This window comes from Olea europaea, chromosome 16 (genome assembly GCF_002742605.1).
Source record: "Olea europaea var. sylvestris chromosome 16, O_europaea_v1, whole genome shotgun sequence".
Taxonomy (NCBI): domain Eukaryota; kingdom Viridiplantae; phylum Streptophyta; class Magnoliopsida; order Lamiales; family Oleaceae; genus Olea; species Olea europaea.
Window position 1 is genome coordinate 3,953,344 of NC_036252.1, and position 11,262 is coordinate 3,964,605.

The 11,262-nt window shown below is 36.9% G+C and overlaps 2 protein-coding genes across 3 annotated transcripts; one reads left to right on the forward strand and one right to left on the reverse strand.

Annotated features, from left to right (window-relative positions):
• Positions 1-3,471: 3,471 nt before the first annotated feature.
• On the forward strand, positions 3,472-7,907 carry LOC111411772 (glucan endo-1,3-beta-glucosidase 3-like). 2 transcript variants are annotated; one of them, XM_023042372.1, is made up of 4 exons: positions 3,472-3,758; positions 6,434-7,006; positions 7,093-7,288; positions 7,376-7,907. In XM_023042372.1, the coding sequence occupies exons 1-4, from the start codon at positions 3,608-3,610 to the stop codon at positions 7,578-7,580; spliced, it is 1,125 nt and encodes a 374-aa protein (XP_022898140.1). In that variant the 5' UTR covers positions 3,472-3,607; the 3' UTR covers positions 7,581-7,907. The 2 variants fall into 2 exon arrangements, with proteins under 2 accessions (XP_022898140.1, XP_022898139.1); XM_023042371.1 differs by lacking the exon at positions 3,472-3,758 and adding an exon at positions 5,829-6,107.
• Positions 7,908-9,432: 1,525 nt separating this feature from the next.
• LOC111411774 lies at positions 9,433-11,161 on the reverse strand. Its single transcript, XM_023042373.1, has 2 exons — positions 9,769-11,161; positions 9,433-9,660 (listed from the first exon to the last, which is right to left on the reverse strand). Exon 1 carries the CDS (start codon positions 10,994-10,996, stop codon positions 9,788-9,790), a length of 1,209 nt encoding a protein of 402 aa, XP_022898141.1. The 5' UTR covers positions 10,997-11,161; the 3' UTR covers positions 9,433-9,660; positions 9,769-9,787.
• Positions 11,162-11,262: the final 101 nt, after the last annotated feature.

The window sequence follows — 11,262 nt, forward strand, 5'->3', positions numbered from 1 at the left end:
AAGAACTACTTAGAAGTATGGGAAAACTGGGATTGGGAAGCACGGCTCAGAAAATGAATGCTAAGAGATAAAATCCTACATTGAATAAAGTTGAAAACATAGACTAATTTGTAAAGGGTTTGAACTACTTCTCTTAATAAGGTTGACTTTTTAAGATAGAATCTCAAATCTTAACAGTGATCGCCTAAAGGATTCCAAGAAAATGAATTTGAACACCGGGATTTGCACTGTTTTAGTAGTCATACCACCTATCTATTACATCATATTAATTCCTGTTGCCACGTTTTGATCTAAGGAATATCCCTTGTTTCTTTAACAGAGACATTCTATTAAGTTGGAAGGGTTCTGACAGTGAAACTCAGCAATTTACTCTTGAGGAAGACAAATAAAAGAAATGATTGATGTGAATAATTCTTTGTTTAAAGGAGCGTAAATGTTTTACAAGCTGTGGAACTTAAAGCTTATTTTGGATTGGGACATACTGATTGGAAGTGAACACACATTTGGGGACACAGATGTAGTTGCAAATTGGCTAATCAAAACTGTTTATTGGATGCGTCAAAAGAGTTTTTCCTTTATACCACTATCCACTTTCATCATCTTGTTACTACTTGGCACAGGACATTACAAAATGAGTTTTCCTTTGTACCATATACAATAACATGTATTTTCAATTAGTGTGGTCGTTGACCTCAAAATCCGGTAGGATCAAGCATCAATATCTCCCGGCCATCTCTCATCCACCTATATATCGCATGTGCAATGATAGCCTATTGAAGGAAAAGGACGATGTTCTAGAAAAAGGTTTGACAATTGTTTACACTGCGACGATTAGTGTTGTCAATGAGCTGAGTGGCGAGCTTGTCGCTCGTCTAAGGTGAGCTCACGAGCCAAGCCAAGCTCGTGAAATTTAGGCTAGTGGATCGTGCTCACGACCAGCTCCCAAGCTCGACTCGGGTTTTAACCCACCAAAGCTCAAGCTACCATGAGCCGAGTTTCGACAAACTGATGAGCTATTCGATCATTTTGTCACCTCTGGCGACGATGAAGTTACTCGTCAGTATTATAAAGTATAAAAAGATCAAGTACGGGAAAGATGAGTGAAGTAGGAATTTAGTTAAGGGTTAAATAGTCTATCTTATGCCAATAATTCACACACACACACACAAAAGAATATGAGACGTGTGAATCAAGATGGACCATTAATGACGTGTTATCCCGCTCCATTATAAAATTCCAGCTAGGACCAAGCCCATGACAGATTGTTTAGGACATTAAATATGATTTAACGGATCCCATCAAGTTGACAGCACAAATGTCAAGTAAAAAATGGTAGAAAATTACTTTGAAGAAGTGCCTGAACAGCAACGGTTCAACTAAAGATGCAGCCATGGATTCTTTCTTTTGCGACTTATTTGTTTCATGAATTGTGAAGAAGCATGTCGTCGGAGAAGACGCATTTGTTTCGCTTTTAAAAACCAACTCCAATTTTGTGTTATATCTTTGTTTACGATACTACTTTGACGAGAAATTTGGTTGAAATTGAGAAGTTTTGTTTAATGATTGGTGACACATCATTTATAATGAAACTATGTTCTTGCAAGAACAATTGTAATGTATGGAAAATAATTGTATCAACAAAGACATTGTCGTCCATGTTCGTTGTGCTCATGTAAGAAATCAATCAAGTTTCTCCCATCACTTTAATGCAGCAACTCAAAATCTTTTTCAGTTGTTGCAAAATGTTCAAACTCCCCGTGATTAAGTCCGTGTTTGATACTCATTTTAACCTCATTTGTAGAATATCTTTTACCGTTACACAGTAATTTGAGCAGTCAAAAATTCTGCCGCCTGACACATGAATGACAAAAGGTTATACCTTTTTAATTATTTAGCCTTCTCCTTTACCTATTTTACCCATAACACTCAAGCCCAATTTGTCAACAAATTTGACAAATGGGGGTAGAAATGGAAAAGGGTGAATAAAGAATGAATAAATCTCCCGGGTTGGGGACAGGGACCTGTTTTCCTCCCGAAACAGGGAGCATGGCTCATAAAGAATAAAATTGCTCATTCACATGCTATAACGTAGGCCCCACTTGATGTGATGGAAAAAATGAATTATGGTAGAATAATGGCATCCAAATTTTGATTTTCTCAAAATTAATTTTCATCAAAATACTTTTACTCATGAACTTATGATTTTTCCTTACTTTTTAAGATCCCGTTTGGAAGTAATTTTTCATTCCAAAAATTTGTAACCGTTATTTTACTATTCTAGCAGTAATTTTTGACTTATTTTCTCACAGGTGATCCCACTTTTTTCTTGAAGATCAAAAAATCAATTATCAAAATCACTAAGAGTCTGTTTGGGAGTGATTTTTTTTTTCAAAAAATTGATTTTTTGACCATTATTTCACTATTTCAGCCGTCATATTTGACTTCTTCTCTTACAAGTGACCCCACTTTTCTTCTAACGGTCAAAAAATCGAATCTCAAAATCACTCCCAAACATGTTCTAATTATATATTCTTTGAAAAACTCGCTTCTCAGATGTCAAAAGCAGACAATATCAGTCAATCATTAATTTGAAAATTGAAACATTCGTTGAAATTTTAAAATCATGTAACGGCCTCTATTTTGCTTTCGGCTGACAGGGTACTTTTTATTCGACAAAAATCACATGGATGGTCCCACTATCTTGCTTTTTATATCCGAATAAGACCGTAACAATAATAAAAGAAATGAAAGGCAATAAAGAAAGTAACTTATTGATAATTATTAATTAGATTATGCATTATCTAGAAAAATTGTATATTTAATCCTTATTCTTTAGCCTCTTTATGTTTTTCATCCCCAGACTATAAAATCACTCATTTCAATTCCCATTGTTTAACTCCTATGGCATAATTATTCCTTTTTATCACATTCTATCACAATTGACACATCTCTCTGAAAATTAACCACGTGCATTTCACTTGACATATTAACTCCAAATGTGATAGACAGTGATGAAAAAGGACTGTTTATGCAAATGTAATTTAACCTTGGGGGATTGAAAATTACAATTTTAAATGTTGGGTGCTAAAAGTGCAATTTTAATATTGTCAAGATGCTTTTCCCTCTCAAAAAATTGACTACGTGCTTTCTACTTGATACATCAACACAATGTTTGATTGAAAATGGTAAAATAGTTAACGTTGAGATTTGGATATTACGATTTTAAAGATTGTACATAGAAAGTGGAGGGACACTAAAAATTGGGACTAAATGTAATATACCATCTACTTAATTGTAAGAATAAGTACTTTTTTTATTGTTAAAAAATTGTAACTTATTTAAACACGCTTAAATTAGAAAGTTTTAAGGTTAGCCAAACATTTGACACCACCTTGCCATGCCATTTATCCAAAGGCCTTTTTAAAAATTGTTTCTATGTTAGAGGCACAACATTTTCAAACTTCGTTAGTAACAAAGTAATCACCCTTCTTTTTTAATGCCTTTGTCACACCAATCCTCTCTCTTTTCCTTTTACCTTTTCACACCCACACTCACTCTCACTCTCCCTCTCACACTCTCTCAATGACCATGTTTTCATATCTGTGTCATGTTTTGTGAAAACCCTCATATTAACACTCCATTTGGTTATTCTCCTGAATCCAAAAACACCCAAAAACAGTTTCTGGTTCGAATGGCTATTCCAGCTTCAGAGGTTCTGTTTTTATTCTTCCTGTCTACTCTTCTTGTCCCTTCTTCTGGTAAGTACTAAATCTGTATATTGCATTTGCTGTATACCATTAGTGGATCTTGCTCAAGTTATTGGTGATTATAGGATTTAGGAGAAATTTTTTTTAAGAAAAAAAATTTGATTGTTTTTCCATGTGTTTTTGTAATAAAATCAAGTGAAGAAAATGTGCTTTTGGTTTCTTGGATCAGAGCCAAAGTAAATGGTTAAATGTGATACTAATTTGTAGATCCAGTGATCAAAGATGCTACTTTTGAGTGATTTTGGACTAGAACAAGCTTACACATGACCATACAAGTCTAAATGGCACGAAAAATAATTGCATTCTCCGTGTTACAGAAGCATATCTGTTCAAGGATGTTGAAGAACCCCGTGTTTGATACTCATTTTAACCTCATTTGTAGAATGTATTTTACCGTTACACAGTAATTTGAGCAGTCAAAAATTCTGCCGCCTGACACATGAATGACAAAAGGTTGTACCTTTTTAATTATTTAGCCTTCTCCTTTACCTATTTTACCCATAATACTCAAGCCCAATTTGTCAACAAATTTGACAAATGGGGGTAGAAATGGAAAAGGGTGAATAAAGAATGAATAAATCTCCCTGTCCCGGGTTGGGGACAGGACCTGTCTTCCTCCCGGGACAGGGAGCATGGCTAATAAAGAATAAAATTGCTCATTCACATGCTATAACGTAGGCCCCACTTGATGTGATGGAAAAAATGAATTATGGTAGAATAATGGCATCCAAAATTTTGATTTTCTCAAAATTAATTTTTATCAAAATACTTTTACTCATGAACTTATGATTTTTCCTTACTTTTTAAGACCCCGTTTGAAAAGTGATTTTTCATCCCAAAAATTTGTAACCGTTATTTCACTACTCCGACAATAATTTTTGATTTATTCTCTCACAGGTGACCCCACTTTTCTCTTGAAGATCAAAAAATCAATTATCAAAATCACTAAGAGCCTATTTGAGAGTGATTTTTTCTCCCAAAAAATTGATTTTTTGATCTTTATTTCACTATTCCAGCTGTCACATTTGACTTCTTCTCTCACAGATGGACCACACTTTTTTTCTAACGATCAAAAAATTAATTCTCAAAATCACTCCCAAACATGTTCTAATTATATATTCTTTGAAAAACTCGCTTCTCAGATGTCAAAAGCAGACAATATCAGTCAATCATTAATTTGAAAATTGAAACATTCGTTGAAATTTAAAATCATGTAACGGCCTCTATTTTGCTTTCGGCTGACAGGGTACTTTTTATTCGACAAAAATCACATGGATGGTCCCACTATCTTGCTTTTTATATCCGAATAAGACCGTAACAATAATAAAAGTAATGGAAGGCAATAAAGAAAGTAACTTATTGATAATTATTAATTAGATTACGCATTATCTAGAAAAATTGCATATTTAATCCTTATTCTTTAGCCTCTTTATGTTTTCCGTCCCCAGACTATAAAATCACTCATTTCAATTCCCCTTGTTTAACTCCTATGGCATAATTATTCCTTTTTATCACATTCTACCACAATTGACATGTCCTCTGAAAATTAACCACGTGCATTTCACGGGACATTAACGCCAAATGTGATAGAGAGTGATGAAAAAGGACTGTTTATGCAAATCTGATTTTACCTTGGGGATTGAAAATTACAATTTTAAATGTTGGGTGCTAAAAGTGCAATTTTAATATTGTCAAGATGCTTTTCCCTCTCAAAAAATTGACTATGTGCTTTCTACTTGATACATCAACACAATGTTTGAAAAATGGTAAAGTAGTTAAATGTTGAGATCTGAATATTACGATTTTAAATATTGCACATAGAAAGTGAAGGGACACTAAAAATTGGGACTAAATGTAATATAACATCTATTTAATTGTCAGAATAAGTACTTTTTTTATTGTTAAAAAATTGTAGCTTATTTAAACACGCTTAAATTAGAAAGTTTTAAGGTTAGCCAAACATTTGACACCACCTTGCCATGCCATTTATCCAAAGGCCTTTTTTAAAATTGTTTCTATGTTAGAGGCACAACATTTTCAAACTTCGTTAGTAACAAAGTAATCACCCTTCTTTTTTAATGCCTTTGTCACACCAATCCTCTCTCTTTTCCTTTTACCTTTTCACACCCACACTCACTCTCACTCTCACTCTCACACTCTCTCAATGACCATGTTTTCATATCTGTGTCATGTTTTGTGAAAACCCTCATATTAACACTCCATTTGGTTATTCTCCTGTATCCAAAAACACCCAAAAACAGTTTGTGGTTCGAATGGCTATTCCAGCTTCAGAGGTTCTGTTTTTATTCTTCCTGTCTACTCTTCTTGTCCCTTCTTCTGGTAAGTACTAAATCTGTATATTGCATTTGCTGTATACCATTAGTGGATCTTGCTCAAGTTATTGGTGATTATAGGATTTAGGAGAAATTTTTTTTAAGAAAAAAAATTTGATTGTTTTTCCATGTGTTTTTGTAATAAAATCAAGTGAAGAAAATGTGCTTTTGGTTTCTTGGATCAGAGCCAAAGTAAATGGTTAAATGTGATACTAATTTGTAGATCCAGTGATCAAAGATGCTACTTTTGAGTGATTTTGGACTAGAACAAGCTTACACATGACCATACAAGTCTAAATGGCACGAAAAATAATTGCATTCTCCGTGTTACAGAAGCATATCTGTTCAAGGATGTTGAAGAACGACAAATATTTTACTATGAAGCGATTCAACATGATGTAGTTTTTCCATCAACCCCAGTCACAGTGACCGTGTCTCCGAATAATTCAGCACCAGCAATTATCACTATTCCCTCTACAAACCCTGTGCCTGTACCTAATACAAATCCAGCTAATCCACCAGCACCAGTTACAACCCCGAGCACAAAACCGGGGGGTCAACCAGTGAGTAACCCCGTAACAACTTATCCTAGCCCAACTGGAGTAGGCGTTCCGGTGACAAACCCGGTGACTCCTCCTGCAGCAACAAATGCTCCAGCAACTACGGGGAAGAGTTGGTGCGTGGCAAAGACTGGTGCACAACAGAGTTCGCTTCAAGCGGCTCTTGATTATGCTTGTGGGATTGGAAAAGCAGATTGTTCGGCCATCCAGCAGGGCGCTACCTGTTATAATCCTAACACTTTGCAAAACCATGCATCATATGCCTTCAACAGCTATTATCAGAAGAATCCAGTGCAGACCAGCTGCGACTTTGCTGGGACAGCTGCGATAACCAATGTGAATCCTAGTAAGTACAGAAAATTCTCTCTTAAATGAAATGGTCACTTAGAACTTCAAGTGCTAACTGTTTACCCATTATTGATTTACATATAGGCGTGGGATCTTGCATTTTCCCAACATCGTCCTCCTCTTCGTCCCCACCAACAACAGTGTCTCCAGTCTCAGCAACTCCACCACCAACGACGTCATCTTCAGTCTCAGCAACTCCTCCTCCACCAACAACATCATCTCCAGTCTCGGGAACTCCAACACCACCAACAACAGCATCTCCATCTGGAACACCACCTAGGTAAAGAATAATTCTAATGTCCGCAAACTGTGTTTTATATGATCTCACAATGTTGGATAGTAATCCATGAAATCTAATGCATTTCAGCACAAGTACTCCTCCATCCGTCTTAAACTCTAGCAGTCCGACTTTAGGAGGATTCCCTACAAGTTTTGGAGATAGCCCCCCTCCTGTTTTTGATACCTCGACATCTGCTTCAAGTTCTTTGCAGCCTTTTATTGGCTGCCTTACTGCAGCGGCATTCATAATAACAGGGAAATTCATATTGGATTATCAAGATTTAGCATTCTGAATGGATTAATGGGTCAGAAGCTCATCCCTCTACTAGCATATCAGTTTTGGGCTATTCAGACTGTTCTTCACGGTGAAAAAATTAGCAGAGCTCGCAGTTGTAGTCTGCTCAAGTTTCACTTCGGTTGTCACTAGTTGCACTTTCTACTACTAGCTCATTATTTATGTAGAGAAGGTATTCTGTTTAATCTTGTAGAGGTAGACCGGTGGCTTTACCTAATGTCTAGAAAAGTTAAATTTGATCAGATAATCATCCTGCCATAGTAGGATTGTCCAAATAGAGATGAATGAATAGCCCAGAAATAATATATTTTGTTCTTTCACTTCATCTTTGTTTGTTGTTAGCTCTTCCCTTTCTATCCCTGTCTATGTTTCCCCCAGAGGAGGTTCTGTGGGTGAAAGGTTTTGTGCTCATCTCATTTTCAACCACACATTTACACAATAAAAAATTATACACGTAAACCCACTTTTCCTTACTTTTTAACTACACATTCCCATAAAAATACTATTCAAAACATAGTTTTTTTCAAATTAATCGCCACCGAACTGGGGCTAAAGATTTAATTATTTTCCAATTTTAATTGGACATAAAGCCTGCTTTCTTTGTGGCCCATTGCTTTTGTGTTAATGCTCGGGGCCATTCAGTGTGAGCCACCATGTGCCTGCACATCACAGTCCACCTTTACCCCCTCACTGTGCTTCCACTTTTTGTATTGCAGATTTCTTTAATTGCGATTATTCTGTGTATTATTTAGTGTCCAGGACTTCACATTGACAAATCAAATGACAGTATTTCTTTCATTTGGATTAAATAGGTAGATCGCATGAAACTACCATGCTCAACTTGTTCGCCGCAAACCTGAATTGATTCCTGCTAGCCTAGATAGGATGATCCATTCCATTTCTTTATGATAGCAGCCTGTGCAAAACTAATATAAAAAAAAATCTATTTAATGATCAGAGGAGGAGAGGGATTTGATATTTCATTGTTCAAAACAATACCGGTTTTCATGCTCTTGAGGAAGAAGCTATGATAACTTTATCATCTGGGCAGATGTTAAAGTTCTGAAATGAAAAAAACTGGTCTAGGCAACACCATCAAGATTGATTGTCAGATACCTCATTTCATGTTGTTATTATACATTTATACATCAACCGCACAACGGAAAAGGAGAGAATCCATTCTTAGCGTCTCATAATGCAGCAACAGACACAAAATTATGCGATAATAGTATTTTTCATTTAAAAATTGCATCCATACGATGTAAAATTCATCTCAATAACAGAGGCTTGAAAAGAGTTTTCTCTTCGTTTCATGGAATATAGATAAAATAGAAAAGGGCATTTAGAATGCACGTTTCTACAATCAAAACAGAAATTGATTCTACTCTTCCCCTAACCTGGATAGATAATTTTGACACCTCTTCGAAAACATTTCGAAAATCAACATAAGAATCATAAGACGGATCATGCATATGTGTTAGACTCCAGCATACACAAACTGTGTAGGCATTCCAGTTGCCAGTTGGGCATATAAAAATACATGACAACATCATCTGAATCTATCTTTGGTTTAAAAAGTCCAGCACACAAACAAAACTCCACTTGACCAAATCTGTACCACTCAGGCCAAGTCAAATTTCCATTTCCCAACTTTGAGGAGGTTCTTCGGTGCAATGACTAGTTACATTACCAATCAATTGGTAGATTTCGAACCAACATTTCACTAAAATGCTAAGAAATAAATCATTCTTCGTAATCCATGTTCAGTAAGACAATACCATGAGAGAAATTGGAAGACTATTGGTTTAACACTGTAACACCAGAACAGAGAGATATAACCATTTGATACATTTAAGGGAAGAAACAAAGTTCAGATTCAATTTCTCAAAACAAAGGGGAGGTACAGAATATCATTACAAGCTCTAGAAAATCTTTACATAAAACTTGGCACAAGATTGATGAGATAGACAAATATAAAAATCTACTAATCTAAATAGATATAATTCACTACGTCTACCACAATACTGATCACATTCTTAAGAATTATAGCCACTAGCCTCTGCATGCTATCAGAAAACCTGAATTCAGAAACCACTATTATAACTAAATGAACAAACACCCAGAATATTAACCATTCAAAAAAGTTACAAGTCCATCTTGATTTTCATAATATTCAAATGACTTACCCATAAAAACACCTCCTAACTATTGCTGTGTCCCATTATTATGCTGTCCTTCATAATTTTCCTTGTGCTGCATCTGATCCTCAACACGTGGAACCAAAACTATCCCCTCAATCACTTCCTCCATATTCTCCCCACGCAAATTGTGATTCTCTGCAGCAGAACCTAAATCAGCCAACATCTCACCCCCACCAACGTTATTCTTCCCATCGTTGGATCCAGAACTCACTCTCATGTCTCCATTTTTTTCAACATCCATTTGCACACAATTATCATTAGAAATCTTCCCTGATACTTCATCTGAAGCCTTTGTTCCACCCATTTTCTCATTTCCCCTCAACTCCACAATATCCAATGCTGCCAACTCCCGACTTGAATTATCCAATCCATCCACATTTCCCGTTGAACTTGTCTTCTCTTCCACAACTGCCACCGGATTCACACCACCATCCGCATTTTCACTTCTAGCACCGCTGCCATTATTAACATTAGTACATTTTTCTCTAGTCGCGTGTCCAATACCAACACCCAGATCATCCATATTCCCACCACTTCCACCTCCACCACCCAAATGAGGCACATTTTCACCAGCACTAAGCCTGGAAACCGGAGGTGATATCGACAGAGCTGATTCCTTCTTTCTTACCTTCTCCCTCACAACCAAGTATGCCACATGTTCCAATGCTTCTCTTGCCCTTTTCCTTGTGAATGCAGCCTCCTTCGCCCTCCGCTCAGCTTCCACTCTTGCTGCCACAGCAGCCTTAGACATAGACGCTGCGGCAATCTTTGCTGCAGCCAACAAGGTCTTCGCTGCAGTCTTATCAATCACCCTATAAACCTCACTATTTCCACTGACGTCCAAACTTTCACCCTCGCCAATAACATTCGCTTCCGTTTCCTTTTTCAAGTTAAAAATTGGAGAGTTTGGGTTAACACAGAGGGGGCAAATATAGTGGTTTCCTGGAGAAGTGGGGGAGGTGACACAGTACGAGTGGGAAGAGGAGTAGCATTTGGAACACGTGATAATGGAGTCGTGTGGTGGAGAGGGAGGGTAGACCTGGAAGCAGGAGGGGCAGAATGATTGAGGGTGAAGGCGGAGGACACAGGTGGAACAGAGCCGACGGAAGATCCCACGGTGGCGGACGTGGTGGAGTAGCCGCCGCTCCTCCACACCGCAGTTGCCGCACGCGTTGGCGGAAGAACTGGTGGTGTGATCTTGCTTTATAATCATGTTTATCAGAATTTCTTCATTGCAAAACAAATCAATGGAGATAACAATACTAAATCTAACAGAATAAATTCTTACTTAGGGTTTGCAGGTAGGGTTTCGCGGAGTGGAGGAGAAGAAAAATAAGAACGAAGTGAGGACGTCGTCGTTTCTATAGTCCGTGGAGATTCATCATTAAATCGTCACTATAATGTGATCAAATTTTTATATTACTACGTGATATAGGTTGGTAGAAGGAGACACCTCCGAGGACGAGCAAAGCAGATCAC

Coding starts and splice junctions, on each gene's coding strand:
- LOC111411772 (XM_023042372.1), top strand. CDS start 3,608: ATGTTTTGTGAAAACCCTCATATTAACACTCCATTTGGTTATTCTCCT. Junction 7,007..7,092: donor GATAACCAATGTGAATCCTA/GTAAGTACAGAA, acceptor ATTTACATATAG/GCGTGGGATCTTGCATTTTC. Junction 7,289..7,375: donor CCATCTGGAACACCACCTAG/GTAAAGAATAAT, acceptor AATGCATTTCAG/CACAAGTACTCCTCCATCCG.
- LOC111411774 (XM_023042373.1), bottom strand. CDS start 10,996: ATGATTATAAAGCAAGATCACACCACCAGTTCTTCCGCCAACGCGTGC.